General features: G+C 39.9%; 1 protein-coding gene across 1 annotated transcript in view; it reads left to right on the top strand.

The window, feature by feature from the left end:
• Positions 1–23,590, top strand: part of ADGRG4 (adhesion G protein-coupled receptor G4) — a 121,807-nt gene that overhangs the window by 39,259 nt on the left and 58,958 nt on the right. Inside the window, exons 6-13 of the mRNA XM_034950088.3 lie at positions 4,106–10,147; positions 11,162–11,256; positions 13,053–13,117; positions 15,838–15,877; positions 17,416–17,468; positions 19,004–19,167; positions 21,153–21,285; positions 23,177–23,295. Of these exons, the coding sequence (XP_034805979.1) occupies positions 4,106–10,147; positions 11,162–11,256; positions 13,053–13,117; positions 15,838–15,877; positions 17,416–17,468; positions 19,004–19,167; positions 21,153–21,285; positions 23,177–23,295 (6,711 nt within the window). The remainder of the gene's footprint in view (positions 1–4,105; positions 10,148–11,161; positions 11,257–13,052; positions 13,118–15,837; positions 15,878–17,415; positions 17,469–19,003; positions 19,168–21,152; positions 21,286–23,176; positions 23,296–23,590) is intronic.

Raw genomic sequence — 23,590 nt, forward strand, 5'->3', positions numbered from 1 at the left:
TTCAAGATCATTTTCAATGCCAACCCATTGCAATTAATTTCTAGACTTAAGGTTTATAGGAATCTTTAATTCCAATGGATCCTGATTCTAAAAAGCTACTGATTGTTTGATTGAATTGTCTTTATCTAGGATATGAATGATTATTCAAGGCATATATCATATCAGGGAATGTCCATAATTTGGGATCCCCACTGAGTTTTGATTCCTGGGCCAGCAAAGTCGCCTTGATGTTTTAGTTTAGCATTGCAATGCTGTCCTCTAAAGTTTGTTTCACTGTTTTGGATGATTGCTGTTTCTTGAAGTGTTCAGCACTTGCAGAACTTGGCATTTAGTATCTAACTTTGTTTCTCCTTGGTACCTTCCGAAAGAGTCTCTTTCTTTCTTTGTTTCTCCTCAGATTGGGGTGTTTCCATGTAAATTGAGGGCATACATTTATGAGTGCTGGATAATTGAGGCATTTCTACATACTGTCTAATTTCTTCTCTAAATCTTTCACCTGTGAAAATCTCATTTCAACACTGCACTTCTCTGGGCCTCATCTGTAAATGAAAGGGTTGAATATAATCTCCAAGTCCTGGCTCTAAAATTCTGAGATTTTAATGAATGAAGACTTTAGTCTTTATTAATACAGACTTTAGAGGAAAAATTTGATACAGCAGTCCCTCTGGAAGAAACCTTGCATCTGAAAGATTTAATGGAAGGTTTGCTGAAATATACAAACCCAGGCTTTAGGTTAAAACGGAGCAATGTAACATGCATTATTTCTCGAGATCTCTGGTACTTAAAATGCCACCTGCTTGGCAATTTAGCTCAACTCATTTGTTTTTATCTTTCTAAATCTTATATTCCTTCTTGAGATGCTTACTGGAAGTGTTAATAACAATTGCTACATCTATGGCTCAGCCCTCTCTGATAAAAATACCATGTCTAACTCCCATTCCCCGTCTTCTAAAAGAGTTTTCCACTACTTATGGATTACTCCAATAGTGCTCTTTGAATGCTGCATCAAAGAAGGTAACTTAGACTTTTATGGTATTTAGTGTTTTATTGTTTTCCTAAAAAGTGAATGCAGTTCAATCATTAATCTTTTGTAAAGGAGAGGGAATTGTGAACTCTTCTCTCAACAATTAGTGCATTCATAGAGTGATTTCAGGCTCTAGGATGCCACACTCCTCAAATGTGCTAGAAGTGACACTTTCACGGAGGTTTGCTAAGCCAGTTGGCTGGTGTAAACCCACCTACAAAATTGGAAATGAAGATCCTGACAATTCTCCTTTCACGTGGAGTTATGGACAAATTTGAAAGCATAAAGCTTAAAATACACACTTGGCTGCTGAAATATACCAGTTTCTTGATAAGGCCTAACATAATGTGCATCTGTGGTAATTGGAAAAATGTCATAAAATTAAGTGAAAAAGTACTTTTTATATAGCTTTGTCTTTTCCCCTTAAAAATGTGTGTACTTTTATCAACTCATCTATACAGTCAATTGGAAGATTGTCATTCATTCTACTTGCTAATGACCACAAAATCCTGAAGAACATCCTACACACACCTCAAAATTTCTGGATATGCAAATTATAAGTAATTTTAATGCTCAGGACAGTGAAACAAATCAGTAGATTTTCTACTACCACAATTATTCCTACATCATAGGTAATATGCTTCTCAGATGGATAAATTCAAAATACTAATTTCCCTAAGGTAAATATGGATGTTTGGGTGATTTCAATTGGAGAAAGATCATGACTCAGTCTTGAATTTTACTATGTACCATTTTCACTTGGATATTCACTATCATCCTAAATTCCACTTATCCACGTCTGAACTGGGTGTTTTTCTTCTGAGTGAGGCTGCCTTCCCAATTTTTCTGTTTTTATGAATATTACCACTATTCTCCGAGTTGCCCAGAAGCAAACTTTGAGTTCTCTGAGATTTCTGTCTTCTTTATCTCTTAAATCTCTTTGTTATCATACCCTGTCAATTCTTACTTTCCAGTACATATAGGGATAGGAATCTTCACACTGCTCTCACATCATTCCAAGCCTTATTCAGTTATTCTATTAGCTTACAAATAGATACTAAACATCTACCATGTGCCAGGCACTGGGATAGACACTAAAGATACAATGGTGGGCAACAAAAGATGAGGACTCTGTCCATGTGGTCTAGCGAGGAAGACAGACATTAAAAATCACATGCAAACAAAGGTAAATCTCCAATTATGACGCATTAAATGAAGAAGAGGTATGAGGCGTCATAAGAGTCTAAAATAGATTGGTGTGAGCTAGTCATGGAAGTCAGGGAAGGTAGGCTTCCCTGAAGAGGTGATGCATGAGCTGAGAACTGAAGAATTGGCAGAAGTTAATCAGATGAGGAAGGATGGGAAGTACATTCTAAGTAGAGGTTACAGCAAATGCAATTGTCTTGTAGTGGGAAAGAGCATGCCAAGTATTAGAGAACTAAAAAGAGGAAGACTAAAAAAAAAACAGAGGGGACTTAGCACAAATTGAGACTGAAGAGCTAGAGAGGGACCAAATCATGCATAGCTTTATATGCTTTATTAAGAAAAAATTTTCTTTTTATCCTATGAGCAATAGAAAGCAACTAAAGAGAGCTCAGTGTGTGTGTGTGTGTGTGTGAGAGAGAGAGAGAGAGGAAGGGGATCAGATTGGCACTTAAAAAGATCATTTTGGTTGTATTATGGAACAGATTAGAGGGGGTCCAAGAGTAGTGGCAGACTAGTTCAGTTGGGAGGCTACTGCAGTAGTCCAAGTGAAAGATGATGGTGACTGGTTAGGGTGGTAAGTGATGGAGATAGAGATAAACTGGGGTGAGCCAAGAGATATTTAGGAGCTACGATCAATAGGACAAGATTATGGATTGGCTATGGCAGGTGAGAGAGAGAATGAAGGAGACAGAGGGAGAGACAGAGAGTTGGAGCTTGCATAATTTAATGTATGATAGTGTAGGGCCAGTCACTAAAGGAATACCAGAAGAGGACCCAGTTTGGAGAGAAGCTAATGAGTTCAAGTTGGAGAATGTTGAGTTTGAGGTGTTAATGAGATATCCAAGAAACGATATCAAGTAAACAATTGGTTATATAAATGTGGAGCTCAAAATAGAGATCTGGTCAAGAGATATAACTCTGAGATTTGTCTGTGTATAGGTGTAAATTGAAATCCTAGGTGTAGAGAAACTATACAGCCAAATGTGAAGAGGTCCTGGGACAAAGCCTTGGTCAGGTAAAATAGGATGAGTCTAAAAATGAGTGGACAGAGAAGTAGGAGAAAACGCAGGAGTGTGATGTGTAATGGAAAGCAATGAAAAGAGTATTTTAAACTCATTACTTCTACTAAATAAATGTTAATTTGGGAGTTCCAGATTAAAACATTTTCAATCTAGTGTTTAAATGACTGATAGAAGTTTGACCAAGTGAAAGCCAACTGTTTTTTGAGCACTTACTCTGTATAAGAAGCTATGCTAAGTGTTTTATGCACATTAACTCAATCTCATAACGATTTTATAGGATAGGTGTTATTATAATCCTCATATTATAGAGGAGGAAACTGAAGCACAGAGAGGTTAAGCAACTAGTCCAAGGTTATGTAATGGGTGTGAAAGAGATGGAGCCAGCATTTAAAACTAATCCATTTGAATCTAAGGTTGATTTTTTCTTTTTGGAATATTTTAAACTACACAATTCAATTTCTTTAATAGATATAGGACTATTCAAGTTATCTGTTTCTTCTTAACTGAGTTTTTATAGCTGTATTTTTCAAGGAATTGGATCCTTTCCCAAAGCGAATCTTCTTAATCAATGCACTACTGTGGCATGCATCCCTCTTTCAGGAATGTTTATATATTTTATGAAGATACTACGAAATGGATGTCTTCCTACCAGTTACTTAACCAGAGTGTTATGAGTGCCATATAGAGGTCTTAGAGAGTAGAAAATTATCTTAAGGAAAATCAAGTGATCAAGTGATTTGATTATATCTATGATACTTTCTTACAAAATGAAAAGAAATTATAGAGCTCTTTCTAGTTGTCTCTAATTTCCAAAGCTGGATCCAAAATAACACATTCTTTCTGATTTTTTTAGTTGTTCCTGAAAATATGACAATTCAAGAAAAAAGTACAACTGTTTCACAACAGATAGATATGACCACTCCATCCCAAATTACTGGAGTAAAACCACAAAAGACTGCACATTCCTCTACACTATTGTCTCAAAGCATACCTATATTTGCAACTGATTACACAACCATACCATATTCCAATACAACATCTCCACCTCTGGAAACAATGACTGCACAAAAAATCTTAAAGACACTGGTAGATGAGACAGCTACATTTGCAGTGGATGTTTTATCAACTTCATCAGCCATCTCTCTGCCTACCCAGAGTATATCCATAGACAATACTACCAACTCCATGAAAAAAACGAAATCTCCATCTTCAGAAAGCACAAAGACAACAAAAATGGTTGAAGCCATGGCTACTGAAATCTTTCAACCACCTACACCTTCTAATTTCCTATCCACATCCAGATTTACCAAGAATTCAGTTGTATCTACAACTTCAGCAATTAAATCTCAGTCGGCTGTTACGAAGACAACATCTTTATTTTCAACTATTGAGTCAACATCTATGTCTACAACACCTTGTCTCAAACAAAAATCCACAAATACTGGGGCACTCCCTATCTCCACAGCTGGCCAGGAGTTCATTGAATCTACAGCTGCCGAAACTGTACCTTGGTTTACAGTGGAAAAGACTTCACCTGCATCTACTCATGTTGGGACTGCATCAGCATTCCCACCTGAGCCTGTGCTCATCTCCACAGCTGCTCCAGTAGATTCTGTATTTCCTAGAAACCAGACAGCATTTCCATTGGCAACAACTGATATGAAAATAGCATTTACAGTCCATTCATTGACTCTCCCAACTAGGCTTATTGAGACCACACCTGCCCCAAGGACAGCTGAAACAGAATTGACATCTACAAATTTTCAGGATGTCTCTTTACCCAAAGTGGAAGATGCCATGTCTACTTCCATGTCTAAAGAGACCTCCTCTAAGACTTTTTCTTTCTTAACATCCTTTTCATTTACTGGGACTGAGAGTGTACAGACAGTTATTGATGCTGAAGCTACACGTACAGCCTTAACTCCTGAAATCACACTTGCATCTACAGTGGCTGAAACTATGCTTTCCTCCACAATCACAGGACGAGTTTACACCCAGAATACACCTACAGCTGATGGACACGTGCTTACTTTGATGTCCACTAGATCAGCTTCCACATCCAAGGCACCTGAGTCAGGTCCCACATCCACAACTGATGAAGCTGCCCATCTGTTCTCCAGCAATGAGACCATTTGGACTTCCAGGCCAGACCAGGCCCTGCTGGCATCTATGAACACAACCACCATACTCACATTTGTGCCTAATGAAAATTTTACATCAGCATTTCATAAGAATACTACTCATACAGAATATTTATCCGCAACTACCAATATCACCCCACTGAAAGCATCTCCAGAGGGCAAAGGTACCACTACCAATGATGCTACTACAGCCAGATATACAACAGCTGTATCCAAATTGACATCACCATGGTTTGCTAATTTCTCCATAGTTTCTGGAACCACATCCATAACCAATATGCCTGAATTTAAACTTACCACTTTACTACTAAAAACAATACCTATGTCTACAAAACCTGCAAATGAACTTCCTTTGACACCAAGGGAGACTGTTGTTCCATCAGTAGATATAATATCTACTCTTGCTTGCATTCAGCCAAATTTTTCTACTGAGGAAAGTGCTTCTGAGACCACACAAACAGAAATAAATGGTGCAATTGTATTTGGAGATACAACAACCCCTGTACCAAAGTCAGCAACAACACAAAGATTAAATGCCACTGTGACAAGAAAAGAAGCAACTTCCCATTATCTTATGGGAAAATCAACTATAGCAGCAGTGGCTGAGGTTTCTCCATTTTCAACAATGCTGGAAGTGACAGATGAATCAGCACAAATGGTGACAGCTTCTGTCACTGTTTCCTCTTTTCCTGATATAGAAAAGCTAAGTACCCCATTGGATAATAAAACTGCAACAACTGAGGTGAGAGAAAGTTGGCTTTTGACAAAATTGGTGAAAACCACACCTAGGAGTTCATACAATGAAATAACAGAAATGTTTAATTTTAACCACACCTATGTAGCACATTGGACTTCAGAGACATCTGAGGGAATTTCAGCTGGATCTCCCACTTCTGGGAGCACACATATATTCGGTGAACCCCTGGGTGCTTCTACCACAAGGATATCAGAAACCAGTTTCTCCACTACCCCTACAGACAGGACAGCTACGTCCTTGTCTGATGGCATCTTACCTCCACAGCCTACAGCTGCTCATTCCTCAGCAACCCCTATGCCTGTTACTCATATGTTCTCATTGCCAGTTAATGGCAGTTCTGTGGTGGCTGAGGAGACTGAGGTTACCATGTCTGAGCCTTCTACACTGGCCAGGGCTTTTTCTACATCTGTGCTCTCAGATGTCTCAAATCTATCCTCAACTACAATGACCACAGCATTGGTACCACCTTTGGATCAGACTGCTTCCACAACCATTGTTATTGTGCCTACCCATGGAGACTTGATTCGTACCACTTCAGAGGCCACGGTAATCTCTGTCAGGAAGACATCCGTGGCAGTTCCTTCTCTGACAGAAACACCATTTCATTCACTGAGACTCTCCACTCCTGTGACAGCTAAGGCTGAGACCACCCTTTTCTCTACCTCAGTTGATACAGTAACCCCATCTACACACACTCTTGTCTGCTCAAAACCTCCCCCTGACAACATTCCTCCTGCGTCCTCCACTCATGTGATCTCAACTACGTCTACATCAGAAGCAACTCAACCCATATCTCAAGTAGAGGAGACTTCTACCTATGCTCTCAGCTTCCCATATACTTTCAGTGGTGGTGGAGATGTTGCCAGCTTGGCTACTGGCACCACAGAGACCTCTGTTGTTGATGAGACCACACCCTCACACATCTCTGCCAATAAGTTGACTACTTCAGTAAACAGTCACATTTCTTCGTCTGCCACATATCGTGTACACACACCAGTGTCCATCCAATTGGTGACTAGCACCTCTGTCTTATCTTCCGACAAAGACCAGATGACCATATCCCTGGGAAAAACCCCTAGAACTATGGAGGTGACAGAAATGTCCCCATCAAAGAATTCTTTTATTTCATACTCCCGGGGTACTCCATCTTTGGAAATGACAGATACAGGATTTCCTGAGACCACAAAAATTTCCAGTCACCAAACACATTCGCCTTCAGAGATTCCACTTGGGACTCCCTCTGATGGAAATTTGGCTTCATCTCCCACGTCTGGAAGCACACAGATTACACCAACCTTGACCTCAAGTAACACAGTAGGTGTTCACATTCCAGAAATGTCTACCAGTCTTGGGAAAACAGCTCTCCCCTCACAAGCTCTGACAATCACCACTTTTTTGTCTCCTGAAAAGGAAAGCACGAGTGCCCTTCCAGCATATACTCCCAGGACCGTGGAAATGATAGTAAACTCCACCTATGTGACTCACTCTGTCTCATATGGCCAGGATACTTCATTTGTAGATACCACAACTTCCAGCTCAACAAGAATATCAAATCCTATGGACATCAATACAACTTTTTCACACTTGCATTCACTTAGGACACAACCTGAGGTGACTTCAGTTGCCTCTTTCATTTCTGAAAGCACACAGACTTTCCCTGAGTCCTTGTCTCTTTCCACAGCTGGACTATATAATGACGGTTTTACAGTTCTCTCCGACAGGATCACTACAGCCTTTTCTGTTCCAAATGTACCTACAATGCTTCCTAGAGAATCCTCTATGGCAACGTCCACTCCTATTTACCAGATGTCCTCATTGCCAGTTAATGTAACTGCCTTCACCTCCAAAAAAGTTTCTGACACTCCCCCAATAGTGATAACTAAATCTTCTAAAACAATGCATCCAGGTTGTTTGAAAAGTCCCTGTACAGCCACTTCTGGGCCTATGTCTGAGATGTCCTCAATACCAGTTAATAACTCTGCTTTCACACCTGCAACAGTCTCTTCTGACACTTCCACAAGAGTTGGGTTATTCTCTACTTTATTGTCTTCAGTTACCCCCAGGACTAGTATGACCATGCAAACATCTACATTGGATGTCACACCTGTGATATATGCTGGGTCTACTTCAAAAAACAAAATGGTTTCCTCTGCTTTCACTACAGAAATGATAGAGGCACCTTCCAGGATCACACCTACAACTTTTCTCTCTCCAACAGAGCCAACTTTGCCCTTTGTAAAAACCGTTCCCACCACCATTATGGCTGGGATAGTGACTCCATTTGTAGGCACCACTGCCTTCTCTCCACTCAGTTCTAAGAACACTGGAGCTATTTCCTCCATTCCAAAGACCACATTTTCACCATTTCTATCAGCAACTCAACAGTCATCACAAGCAGATGAGGCTACAACTTTGGGCATATTATCTGGGATTACTAACAGGTCCCTATCTACTGTGAACAGTGGTACAGGGATAGCTCTCACAGATACTTATTCCAGAATCACTGTTCCTGAAAATATGCTTTCACCTACTCATGCAGATAGTCTCCATACTTCCTTCAATATTCAGGTTTCCCCATCTCTGACTAGCTTTAAGAGTGCTTCTGGACCCACAAAAAATGTTAAAACAACCACCAATTGCCTTTCTTCTAATACTAGAAAGATGACTTCCTTGTTAGAAAAGACTTCCTTAACAAACTATGCCACATCTTTGAATACCCCTGTTTCATACCCTCCATGGACCCCATCCAGTGCAACTCTACCCTCTTTGACATCATTTGTTTATTCACCTCATAGTACTGAAGCTGAGATCTCTACTCCAAAGACCTCTCCTCCTCCCACATCCCAAATGGTTGAATTTCCAGTTCTGGGAACAAGAATGACATCTAGTAATACCCAACCTCTGCTTATGACTTCCTGGAACATACCCACAGCTGAAGGTTCTCAGTTTCCAATTTCCACCACTATTAATATACCTACATCCAATGAGATGGAAACAGAGACTCTACACCTTGTTCCTGGGCCTTTGTCAACATTCACAGCCTCTCAGACTGGTCTAGTATCTAAAGATGTCATGGCAATGTCATCAATTCCTATGTCAGGAATTCTTCCTAACCATGGGCTTTCTGAGAACCCTTCATTATCAACATCTTTAAGAGCTATCACTTCCACATTGGCTGACTTTAAGCACACATTTGAGAAAATGACCACATCTGTAACTCCTGGGACCACACTCCCATCAATTCTTTCTGGTGCCACTTCAGGATCTGTAATTTCAAAGTCAGCCATTCTGACATGGCTCTTATCTAGTCTCCCTTCTGGCTCCCCTCCGGCAACTGTATCTAATGCCCCTCATGTTATGACTTCCTCTACAGTAGAGGTGTCAAAATCAACATTTCTGACATCTGACATGATATCAGCGCACCCATTCACTAACTTGACAACACTACCCTCTGCTACTATGAGCACCATACTCACCCAAACCATTCCTACACCTACACTGGGTGGTATCACTACTGGCTTCCCAACTTCTCTCCCTATGTCTATAAATGTCACAGATGACATTGTGTACATTTCCACACACCCTGAGGCATCCTCCAGAACCACAATAACTGCCAACCCCAGGACTGTGTCTCATCCTTCATCCTTCAGCAGAAAGACTATGTCACCTTCTACAACTGACCACACTCTATCTGTTGGTGCCATGCTTCTGCCTAGCTCTACAATAACATCTTCATGGAACAGAATTCCAACTGCATCATCACCCTCTACTTTAATTATTCCTAAGCCCACACTGGACTTCCTTCTAAATATAATGACTACTACATCCACTGTTCCTGGAGCCTCATTTCCACTCATATCCACTGGGGTGACATATCCTTTTACAGCAACTGTGTCTTCACCAATATCGTCCTTTTTTGAAACAACTTGGCTGGACTCCACACCTTCCTTTCTATCTACGGAAGCATCGACTTCGCCTACTGCCACCAAATCCACAGGTACTGCTCCATAATGCATGTGGTGTAGCCCCAACAGAATTCATGCACTATGGGTCATGTGTTCTCCAAAGTGGCCCGTTCTTGGAAGGCAGAAAAGAATGAAGAAGGGTGCAGGTGTTTCTTATCTCCTTCAGACAGTGGGTACAGTGAGTACCTTGTCCAAATACAAAATTCTCTAGCCATCTTTCTTGTCTTTGCCTTATTGAAATATAATGTAAATGTATATTTTCACTCAGCATGACAATTTCTAAGCCTACTTTCCACCTGTTTTGTTCTTGACTGTCTGACTCTGATTCTGCCAATGTGCACATGGACTAGGAACCTCATCCCTTCCCAGTAAGAGAATCATATGGCCTTAGGTCTGAGCATGCCGACCACACACCAGAAAACACCAGAAAAAAAACACCAGAATATATCTTATCTTGCCTTTTGGATTCCTTTTATGCAGGTCTCAGCCTTCTCCAATCCCTACCTGCAGCTGACTAGGAGTGCTTGTCCAAGGCCAGGGAATATTTGGCTTCCATATTGTTCAAATTTGGAATATTCCTGCAACTTTTAACATTCTACAATAGAAATTTGATAGGATACACAAGAGCAAAAGGGAAAAAAGGAGAGAAAAACCTAAAGCAGAAAACAAGGCACAGGAAGAAAAAAACAGTTACTTTCTCAGGGAAAATGATCTTCTGAGATAATGTTCAGTTTGGCCATTGAGTGGACTGAAAGTCTGTTGGCCAATGAGAGTGGAGAATTGGTGGGCTTTGTGGAGTGTCTGTCAACTAGAAATCAAGGAAGTGCCCAGATAAAGCAAAATTGGGATGGTAACGTCCTGTTCTGCTTTTTGATATGGAGCCGAAAGTGTTGGTTCTTGACCTTGGAGTTAAATTAAGCTAAGTTTAGGCATGAGATGTTATTATTTGGTTTACTTTAAAACAGAGAACACTTTTCACCAAATTTACAGAAGTCAAATTTCTTGAACTAAATGAATAAAATTAACCTCCTTATTTTTAATTACAGTTTCCTTCTACAATGTTGAAATGAGCTTCTCTGTCTTTGTTGAAGAGCCAAGGATCCCTATTACCAGTGTTATAAATGAATTTACGGAAAATTCGGTAAAATAATCTTTTGCATATTTATGGCATATATAAATATATGTGAATATATACATTTATATATATGACAGAATATATTAAAACTAGGCTTTACTTTTTTCTACCAATAATAAATTTCACAGCTAAGTAGTTTTTTTTTTTTTTGCTGCAAATCTGTCTACTCTGTAAGCAACATCATGAGAATGTATGCAATCTCTCTTTCATAGTGCCAATGTTGAAAGCTTTTATGGAACGTTATTATTTTCATTTGTTGAGATCTGTACATTTCCCTTTAGAGACACAAATTCTGAGTCTTTGCCAAATTTTCCTATTTGGGAAAAGTGGGAGAGCAGTGATAACAAAATGTATACTTAAATACAATGGTATTTAAGTATTATTGTTTTCTGCATTTTATTTCTTTTTCCAACACAATGAATGTTTTACTTATCCTTAATTTTTTCTTGATATGACTAATACATACTCTTTGTAACAAAATCAGACATTGACATCGAAAACCCAGAAAGTAAATGTCCTCTCTAATACTGTTCTGTGCATTAACTCCTCTTAATAGTTTAAGGTACATTCTTTTAGATATTTTTTCTGTGCATATTATAACATTGATGCATGTGTGTTCTTTTACAAAATAATTGTAGTTGTACTAGTTATGCTATTTTTCAACTTGCTCCCCCTCCTCTGCACTTAACCATGTATCTTTGCACATATTCATGCTGGTAAATATAAATCATACACTTTAACAGATGCATAGGGTTTCACTACATGGTTGTAGTATAGTTTTTTTTTTAAATCCTTTGGTGGACTTTTAAGTTGTTTCTATCTTCTTCTCTATTTAGAAACAATGCTTGGCTGGGCACTGTGGCTCATGCCTGTAATCCTAGCACTTTGAGAGGTTGAGGCAAAAGGATTGCGTGAGCCAAGGAGTTTGAGACTAGCCTGGGCAACATGGCGAGATCTTGTTTTCTTTAAAAAAAAAAAAAAAAGTTTAAGAAAGAAACAATGCTGAAAACAATTCCCTAGAAGTAAATTTTAAGGCACTTAAGTATTTTTATAGGATAAATTCCTAGAATTGGGATCAGTAGATGAAAAGATGTGAACCTTTCGCATTTAAATAGCTGTCACTAAATGGCCTCCCAGATAGGTGACACCAACTTGCACCATCTCCCAACAGTAAATAATCATATCTGTTTCCCTTCTTTCCCTGTCAGCACTTATTTTCAAGTGTCTATGGCTTGGTTATAAATCCTTGAAAATGGGAGGGTGTATTAGTCTACTCAGGCTACCATAACAAAATGCCACAGACTGGATGGCTTAAACAACAGATGTTTATTTTCTCACAGTTCTGGAATCTGGAAGTCTAAGATTAAAGTGCTGGCAGAGTTGGTTTCTGGTGAGGCCTCTCTCCTTGGTTTGCAGATGGCCATCTTCTTAACTGTGTCCTCACATGGTCTTTCCTCTGTGCATACGCATCCCTGGTCTCTCTTTTTCTTCTTATAAGGACACTGGTCCTGTTGGAGTAGGGCTCCACTTTTATGATCTTATTTAACCTTACATCCCCAAAGGCCTTATCTCTGAATATAACCACATTCGGGGTTAGGGCTTCAACATTTGAGTTTTGGAAAGACACAATTCAGCCCATAACAGCAGGTAAAACGTAAATGGAAAAACTTAATGGAGCAGATGGAAATGTTGAGCCAGCTGAAATAATGAGTGCAGCTTAATGATCACACCATCCCAGGTGATTTTGCTGAGTTAAACTAGAGGAGCAGAATACTAAAACTGATTTTTTTTGTCTTGTACAGTTGAATTCTATATTTCAGAACAGTGAATTTTCTCTTGCTACTCTGGAAACCCAAATTAAAAGCAGGTATGTGAATGACATTTACTGTGGGTCAAAGGGCAATTTGAGGGCATTTTGGGTTTGTTCCTATCTGGAGGGGATGTCCTATGTTTATGTCTGAGATTTAGGGCTGCCACATTTTTAGTTGCATCTTCCTTCCTGAGTAGGTTCTTTTTGGCATGAGGGAAAAAATTGTATTACTATTGTAGGGCACAAAGCCAATGGGAGAACAAAACAAAAGAAAATCAATAGGGGAAGTCATGCAGTTAGACTGAGTTACCTCTAATGCCCTTTTCATCTCTAAGTTTCTATGAATCTGTGATTTATACAAAAATTATGCTTTGAAGTGCTATGTATGGACAATGCACGAGGATTTATAAGGCCTTTTATTTTGGAATGATTCACTTTCAGAAAAGAGAAATTCCAAAGTGAACTTGAAATGTCTAAAGCAAGAATGTTGACTAATCCAAGATTTGCTTGGGGCACAAATTTCGAAAGGTGATTGCAGTGAAATGGGCAGGCACTGAGTAGTATCATGTAAACTATGGCAAAGGCAATTGCTCACCTGAGAAGTATTTCCTGTATTCTTTCGCTGCACATATACTAGTCCTCTGTAAAGGGACACCCCGCAGAAGCTCTTTGAAAAATAGGCATGGCTCTGTTAAGCCATGGCAAACTGATTTTTAAAACATAAAATGCTACTGCCTGTCTTCTGTACACTGGGACTTTGGTTTCTCTTACATATCCAAGTATTAATTGTTAATCAAGTATTAATTCATATATGTATTAATAGGTTCAAGAAAATTCATATAAATGAATGGAGGTAAATCTACGGTAGGTTATTGTCTTAGTCAGTTTTGAGTTACTATAACAAAAATGCTATAGACTAGGTGGCTTAAGCCACAGAAATTTATTGCTCACAGTTCTGGAGGCTGGGAAGTCCAAGATCAAGGTGTTGGCAGGTTCAGTGTCTGGTGATGGCCCTCTTCTTGCTGTGCCCTCAAGTGGCAGAAAGCAGAGAGACAGAAAGCTCTCCTGTCTCTTCTTATAAGGGTACTGTTTCAAAAAAATTCAAACTTTTTTTTTTCCTCTGTTGTCATACCAACACAACAATCAATATAGAAGACTTCTACGACCAAACGTGTGGGGATTTTCCCCCAACACACCAAGCAGCTGACACCAGCTGGTTGTTCTCTACTTCAATTCTATTCTGGTGTTATCCTCTCAAAAATAGCTTCAGATCTCACAGGTCCCCAAGACTGCCCCTCACCCCAGACACTAGTCAAAAGTCCAGGCCTCCAGAACTTCTGACTAACTGACTTCAACTTGGGGTTCCCGTGACCCACTCTTTGAGCTTGATTAATTTGCTAGAGCGGCTCAAAGAACTCAGGTAAATACTTATGTGCATTGGTTTATTACAAAGGATACTGCAGAAGATACGAATGAAGAGATGTGTAAGGCGAGGTAAGGGACAAGGGGAATAGAGCTTCTATGATCTCCCTGGGTGCACCACCCTCCAGGAACCTCCATGTATTCAGCTCTTGGGAAGCTCTCCAAACCCAGTCTTCTTGGGATTTTATGGAAACATCATTATATCAGCATTCCTTTCCCAAGTCTCATATGAGGCAAGACTCTTTCTGGAGAGGGTCTTAAGACTCACAATCAGAAAGGTGAAGAAAGATTAGAGTTCCGCCTTGGGGCAGGTGAAAGGAGGGTGGGAGAAGATCAGAGAGATTCTGTTTGCTGAAGCCAGCTTCTGAGGCCTAGCACACCTAACATTATAACAAAAGACTGTAACAAGGGCTATGGGAGTTATGAGCCAAGAACTGTGGATGAAAACATATGTGTACACACACACACACACACACACACAGAGACACACATATAACACCCCAGGCACCGATTCCATTCATGAGAGTTCCACCTTCATGATCTAATTACCCCTCAAAGGCCCCGCTTCCTAATATAATCACACTGGGGATTGGACTTCAACGTTGAATTTTGGGAGGACACAAACATTCACAACATTTAACCCACTAAACCAAAACTAGAGATGTCTGGGGGTATAAAACATTCTTTTTAAAAACTTTGTCTATTATTTTTCCTTATTACACAAGTAATATGTGACCACTGTAAAATCTTAGAGCTTTACAGAAATATATATATATATAACATGGACGGTAAAAATCTCTGAATACTTGCCTTCCCCCACCCCTTCAAGAACTCCTGTTAACAGCTTATTTTATTGATTTTTCTAGATTTGTTTTCACACATTTACTAAGAGAATAAGATTCTCCTCTACATACTGTTTGACAACTTTCTTTTCATGCTTTGTAATACATCATGTATGCCTTTTCAGGCCAATACATGCAGATATAGCTCATTTGTTTTAATAATTGTACAGGATTCTTTTATATGATATGCCATGATGTTTTCCTCCAATTATCTAGTGATGGACACTTGAGTAATTTCCACTTGTATGTCTATTTTTATGCACTTTTGCTGGTACCATTATGGAATAGATTCCAGGATGCAAGGTTAATAAATCAAAGGCTTGCCACCATTTTGGTATGCATATAATGAGCAAGCCCATTGGAAGCATTCCTCTGGAGCCTTAGCATTATTTGAATTCCAGGCTGGGAGAAGTCTACTGTTCTGCCTCAGAGTTGCCTTTCTCCTGATCTCATGCCCTGTATACTTGGTACTATATTTCATTTTCCTATAATTTTGTAATGCTTTTGATACAGGGACATTTCAGAGGAAGAGATGGTCATGGATCGAGCTATTGTAAGTAATTTTTCAAAATGAATCTACTTGTGACCTATCCTATGCCTGATTAGATGTAAGTCAATAGCTCTTCCACCCAAGTATGTATTATCAGGCGAAGCTTTGTTGTGGCAATTGGGGGTCAAATTACATTACTTCCTTTGGGATTGGTACAAAAAGCCATCAAGAAAACCATCCCCTGCTTTTTTGAACTATCCATGTGGCAGCTTTTTGAGGCACATTTTCTGGTCTACAGGGATTGTAAATGGTAAGTGAATTTCCTCGTTATAGATGTCTTGCAAAAAAAACCTAGCTCTTCCAAGAGTGACACAATTATTTGCAAGACTGGCATTCACACAATAAATCCACCCTCTATTTGTCCAGATTTGAAGCCAGAGTGTGATAAAACTATCTCCCATCATCCTTGCCCCAATTCTCAGTTCTTGTTCCATTGCCTCAAAGCTTTACAATAGCACACTCTAAAATGAGTAGCAAGCACACAGCTTTCCAGGTATTTAAGTGTGAGGTAAGTATTTGATGATACAGAATACAATCAAGCCCACAGTACAGGGGCCAGAAGCAGTGACTCACACCTGTAATCCCAGAGATTTGGGAGGCTGAGGTGGGAGGATTGCTTGAGGCCAGGAGTTCAAGACCAGTCTGAGCAACATGGGGAGACTCCATCTCTACAAAAAATAATTTAAAAATATTAGCCAGGCACGGTGGTGCATTCCTGTAGTCCCAGCTACTGAGGAGGCTGAGGTGGGGGGATCACATGAGCCCAGATTTCAAGGCTGCACTACACTATGACTGCACCACTGCACTCCAGCCTAGGTGATAGAGCAAGGCTCTGTCTCAAAAAACAAACAAACAAAAACCTATAGTGCATAGTGCATTCCAAATTATCCACTATCATTAAAAATATTTTCTGTAAATAGCTGAGTCAGAAATTTTGATATATACACATTATAGCATGATATAACTAAAATTCCTTTCAGTAACAGGTGTAAAATCCTTTTGGTGATAATGTGGTCAAGCTGCCTGGGTTGGAACCCCTGCTTTTCCACTTCCTGACTATGAGACCTTGGGCAACTTAATTAACTTCTCTGTGCTGGAGTTTCCTCATCTGTAAGATGAGGACTGTTGGAAGGATAAAATGAGATCATCTATGTTAAGTGTTTAACACTGGGCTTAGAACATAGTAAATGTTTGATAGTGTTTACAATTGTCAATTGCATGTTAATATCTAGATCCAGAAGCCTTAGATTCTGCTCCTAGTTCTGTGACTTGTCAACTGTGTGATACTGGGCAGACCATTTAACTTCTCTGTGACTCAGATTCCTCATGTAACAAAGAGGGCAACAATCCCTGTATTGCCCACCCTACAGGGTTGGTGTGAGGAGTAAATGCATTGATGTTTTTGAGGGTAGTTTGCAGATGGCAATGAGTTACATAAATGTGAAGCATAATTATATAATTGTTGTTAACAATAAGCCCTGTACTCAGTTATGACATTTGTTTAAAGATTTCAGTGACTATGTACTTTTCTTTTGCATTAGTTGGAACAGAGAGAAGGACAAGAAATGGCTACAATTTCCTATGTACCATACAGGTAGGAAGTAGGAACTGAGTTTATTAATAGCTGGCACATTTAGTTCTGATTTTCCTTCCGTTTAATTCTGTATGTGCGGCCAGTTGGCCAGAGTTGTCAGAAGAAGATCAAAGTACCCAGTGATTATTTCACATATGCTGTAATTAGGTCCTTGCCTTCATGAAATATGTTGTTTCGGTTGGTCATGGCACAGGCTAGCGGCCAGCCTGCTGCCTCTTTGCAGTGAAGAGAAAAAGGGGTGGTCATAATCTGGGACGGGGGAGTGAAGTGTTTGTTTTGGTCAAAAAGGTCCACGAAACACTTGGCAGGGAAATTGGAAACAACAACAACATGGAAAGTAGCTTCGGTTCTGTTCAGACTCGTGGTCCAGCTCCTCCTGGAATGCTGGCTATTGTTGATCTGTTCGATGCACATCAGGAAGAACATATAGTCAAAAAAGGCCCATGAAGAGGTCTTTGAAATGGAGTAGAGGGTCTGTCGCAAGCAGGAGGAGAGGTTTAAAATGAAGACTCCTCTTCGGACTGGAAAGATGAAAGCTGAGAAGAGCTAGGCTCCAAACGAAGGAGACAGGATGAGCAGGGACTTCACCAAATATAGATCAAGGGAGGGGCAGATATCACTTAGATTAGACATGGAGATAAGTTTTGAGCAAGTACAGGTATGTCTAACTTGCAACAACTGGCAGGAAACTTAGCAAATATCTTCTTCAAAAAGCCGTGTCTACAAATGGAAATGGAAAAAAGATATAGGTAAGTTTTTGTATCTGAAATGTGCTTCCTAATGGAATATTAGAGGAATTCAGAATATTTGAGGATCTTGCTGTAGAGGATAGAGGATGAAGTCAAGGACAGCTCTATCCTTTCATCAGTGATCTTTTAGTGGACATAAATACTGAGTGAGTTTTTGTGACCATGGGAAATGTTATTTCCCTGAGGCTGAGTTCCATCATCTGTATTATGGGAATAATAATAGCATTACCTCATACGGTCGTTGTGAGAATAAAGTGAATCAGAACATGTGGAGGAAGGGTTTCACAAATGTTAGCTACTATCATTATCATTATCATCATTATTACTTATTATAGAAATGAGCCTTCTTCAGAACACTTCTTTATAGACTAACTGAGCATCATATGCCTATTTGCCTGATTTCAGTAATGATGGGTAAATTGGAGACCAGAAGAATAAAAGGTTCTCTCTGAAATAATAAATCCTGAAAACTCCATCTTCTCTATTAATTATTACAAACTCTTAGAGAAATCTCAAGGCTAGCAATTTCAGCACAATGCATACGTTACTGACCATTCTTTTGAAAATAGGTTTTGCATTGTCTGTTTTGGATAAGAGAAAATTTATCAGAACATTTCAGTATGCTGTCTTCCATCACTTCTTAAGATTGGCTGCTTAATAGCTGTAAAATGTTTGACATTTATGAACTACCAATTAAATCAGCTGTACAGAATTTCTGCATTGCAGGCCAAGTTGCACTCCCTTGACATAACTGCAACAATCTTTCTTTTTTATTCTGCTTTGTAGTTGTGTTTGTCAGGTCATCATAAAAGCCAGCTCTTCCTTAGCATCCTCTGAATTGATAAGAAAAATCAAAAGTAAAATACATGGCAACTTCACGCATGGAAACTTCACACAAGATCAATTGACGTTATTAGTAAACTGTGAACACGTTGCAGTGAAAAAACTAGGTAATTTTTTGGGGGGGTGGATATTGCAGTATGAACTTACTTCCTTTATTATAAAACTCATAATGCATACTTGGTTAAGGATTCTGAGTTCAGAAAGGAGAGAAGTCATCTTTCTGGTTTTTTTTCATATTCTTGGTACCCACTTGATCTGATGACCTTTCTACCTTTAAGAACTTATGGAAGAACAGAATGCTGGAGGAGTTACCAGAGACTGCTGGTCAGCTCTGGATATTAGCAATGGCCAATCCGTCAATGGAATGGGAGGATTTTCTCTCTTGCATAAATACACAGAGACCTGAAGAGCTTCCTCATTAACACACAATAAATGCCTAATAGATACTTGCTAATTTATTGATTGATTCAGCCATCTTATTCATCTTGGCAAGTGATCAGGGAACTGTCCCAGATTTCTCTCATGGGGGCATTCTCTGATTAGCAAAGCTTTACTGGTAAAAGTGCAAGGCTACCAGGCCACTCCACCTCCTTCCCAGTGCAGCTTTGTTCCTTTTCCCCAATAGACTGCTGTAGAAATCATTGAGCTCACACAGCTCTAATGCCAGATAACACACACAGGCATTAGAACGCACAATCCTTGGCAACAGACTAATTAAGTATAAGAGGGCAGCCTGTGACGGTGCAGGGATGTGAGTGAAATGGGGGGCAGAAACGTGTTGAAGCCACAGGTAGAGCCCAACAGGTAAATGACACTAATGGATGTGTCCTAAGAATGAGAGGAAGGCACCTTTCACCCTCACTCAGAATGGAGACTGGGATCGCTGAGCAAAGCTGGCTGGGCCACTTCTCACAGCATTCTCTCAACACCTGAGGGAAATATTTCCAGAATCAGGGTCATGAAACCCAGTAAGTGCTCAGAAAAAAATGGGAACTTATCATATAGACTTAGCCCATGTCACATCTCCCTTCGTGTGACAGCAAAACCTTGCCTTAACAGCCCTATGTGGAAGTTTGCCCTGTCCCTCAGCAACATCAAAAACAGAGACTGTGTGCAGTGGCTTACACCTATAATCCCAGAACTTTGGGAGGGTGAGGCAGGAGGATCACTTAAGGTCAAGAGTTTGAGACCAGCCTGGGCAACAAAGCAAGACGCTGTCTCTACAAAAAATAAAAAATTAGCTGGACATGGTGATGCATGCCTGTAGTGCCAGCTATTCAAGAGGCTGAGGCAGGGGGATCACTTGAGGCCAGGAGGTTGAGGCTGCAGTGAGCCATGATCACACCATTGCGCTCCAGACTGGGTGACGGAGTAAGACCTCATATAACAAACAAACAAACAAAACAGAGCTCCCCTGTCTATATTGATCATGTCAGATACACTGAATTTACTAAAATGAAATCCATCCCAGAGTCCATTAAGAAGGGGGCCATTCCAGAGAGAGAAGTTGGTCTATAGTCTCCTGTCTTTGGATATAAAACTGCTAACAGTGGGTATCTCAGAAGCTGGGCAATTGGTAGGTGGGAACTTTTGACTTTTGACTCTACACTCCACCATGTGGCTTGAAATTTTTCAATTCTTATGTATTGTTTTAAAAACAAGACAGAACAAGGTCAGGTGAGGTGGCTAATGCTTATAGTCCCAGATCTTTGGGTGGCTGAGGTGGGAGGATTGCTTGAGGCCAGGAGTTTGAGACCAGCCTCTATAACATAGCAAGACGCTGTCTGTACAAAATTTTAGAAAAACCTATCTCATCAATTCGTTGTTTTAATGAAAAGGACTAAATATGTGGTTATACTGGGTGGTTTATTATTTTAAAAAAAACACTCCATATAATGATATTTTCAATAAGGCCCGGTCCAAATGGCTAGGTAGAAAAAGTTTTCTTTTTTATTTGCTGATCTTTACGTGCAGCATAATAATGACGTTCATAATATATATTATATTATTATATAGTAATAATAATAATGGATGTTCGTAATACTTTTAAGTGCCTCTTGCCCTTTAAAATGTGCATACATTTTCTCTGTAGAGCCTGGAAATTGCAAAGCCGATGAAACAGCCTCTAAATACAAAGGGACCTATAAGTGGCTATTAACCAACCCTACGGAGACAGCCCGAACCAGATGCGTAAAAAATGAGGATGGAAATGCCACAAGATTCTGGTATGTACAGGCCAAGTTCTAATTGCTGATTCAGATATACAAAGATCTACCTAATTGGGGACATGTTTCTATGTCATTTGTCTGAGCATGCTCCCTTCCTCCACCTCTAGTGCCAGTCTTTCTTTCTATTACCTTTCGTACCTGTTTAAACATACGCATGCAACATAACAAGAAAAATTTTCAAGGAGACAAAAGATAAAAGTTACCCATCATCCCAGAAGAAAATTCAAGAAGACAAAAGAGAAAAAAGTCACCCATAACCCCACTGCCTGAAAACAGCTGTTTTTAGGTTGGCATATATTTTTTTCATGTAACCTTTCTCTGTATGCCTTTAAGTTTTATGTAGCAGTAATCACTATTCTTGTATCAATAATGTAATTTACCATTTCATTCAGTGGTTTATCAAACATTTTCCATGTTTTACATTTATTATCTTAATGTTCATTTCAAAATAACGACCTTGGAAACTATCTAGTTGATGGGCTATAGTAATTTACTAAATCACTCTTCTATTGTTGACTTTATCATTTTCCTTTTTAAAATAATCAGCCCTCTTTTCTCACTCTCTGCTGTTCATGGTTTATGCCATTAACTTAAGTGGGCAAAACCAGAGGGGCAGCAGGTTTTGACAGAGGCTTAAAAGCACTCTTTTAGAAAGCAACATTAGGGGCTTTCCTTTTCCTCCCTGTGTCTAATCAGTTGGCAAGTCCTGCAGCTTTGATGGTCATAGTCAGAGCCCACATCTAGCCTTTCCTTTCCAACCCCACTGCCACTACCCTGGTGCAAGCCCTTATTGCCCACTATTAGAGCGGTCTCCTTGCCATCTAACTTAACAGTATCCCTTACCCGCCTCCGCCAACTATATTCTACACTGCTGCCAGCATGATTTTCCTGAAGTATGGCTGCTATCATGCCGCTGTCGTGCTCCAGCTCCACATTGCCTCAAGAATTAAGTCCAAACCCCTAAATATAGTCCAGACCGTAGGCTTCCTCTCCTGCTGTCTCACTCAGCATTCTCCCTCCCTTTATCATACGCTCCAGTCAAAATGACCATTTGCTGTTCTGGGCTCAATGGACGCTTCCTGGTGTCTCTTTCTCTGCCTGTGCTGTTTGCTCTTCTTGGGGTTGGGGGAAGAGATTTTTCTCTACCTCTGTCCTTTCAGCACACAGCTCAGCTCAAATGCTGAAAGTAACGTCTCTTTCCTTGGTAGTTTGATAGATTCAGTTTTGTTTATACAGCTTTTCATCTTATATTTGCCCTAAGTTTCGAGTAGTTACACTTAGAATTTTAAACCCCCTAATTACAAGTTCCTTGAGGGAGGGATGAAGCCCCACCCTGTTTGTCTGTGCTACCTATTACCATTCCTAGAATGGAGTGGGTGCTCAATAAATGTGTTAGCTGACTTGAAATGAACTGGCTTGAATTGGGTGAGGCACAGGGGAGGGTGGATGATGAGGGCCGATGGGCCATCGAGGGTTCTATATTAATTGTCTTAAGTTAATATGCTGAGATAGAGACCACATTCGAACAGGAATTTCCCCTTAAAAGAGGAGTAAGAAGGGACAGTGAGAGGAAAGAGTCATGTCTAGAGGACCAGAATCTCTGTCTTGACGCTTGGTCAGCAGGACATTGCCATGCCCCATTCCCAGCTCCCTTACCTGTTTATCCACTCCCCTTCCCCCTTCCCACATGTTGACCCTAGATTCACTTGCTCCCTAAGAGCAAAATTTCTTCATTTCACAAAGAAGTACTAGGCTCCCACCTTTGCTATCTATGCCAGGAGGCTTGGGGCAGGCGAGGAGAAGGCATGCTAAGGATACATCCACCATTTGCTTTAAGACTATCTTTGCCTCATCCTCTGATGAGAAAGCTCTTTCCTCTCTTTTTCAGTTCAATCAGCATCAACACGGGCAAATCTCAGTGGGAAAAGCCAAAGTTTAAACAATGCAAATTGCTTCAAGAACTTCCTGACAAGATTGTGGATCTTGCTAATATTACCATAAGTGATGGTAAGATTGTTTTGTACATATAAGACAAATTATGGAACTTCAATTACTTTGCCTACTTGACCCCAAACCAGAGAGAGTATAGGCAAACCCCACTTAGGAAAATCTACCTTACGACAATCCAATTTCAGAACAAAGGTAATTAATGTTGGTGGAGGTGGTGGTGGGACATGAGATGTTAGGAGTATCAGTGTTTCAGTGATTTTTGTTTGTTTTTGCTACATATATATATTTGAGATGGAGTTTCGCTCTTGTTGCCCAGGCTGGAGTGCAACGGCGCAATCTTGGCTCACTGCAA

The sequence above is a fragment of the Pan paniscus genome, chromosome X, assembly GCF_029289425.2.
Source record: "Pan paniscus chromosome X, NHGRI_mPanPan1-v2.0_pri, whole genome shotgun sequence".
Taxonomy (NCBI): Eukaryota; Metazoa; Chordata; class Mammalia; order Primates; family Hominidae; genus Pan; species Pan paniscus.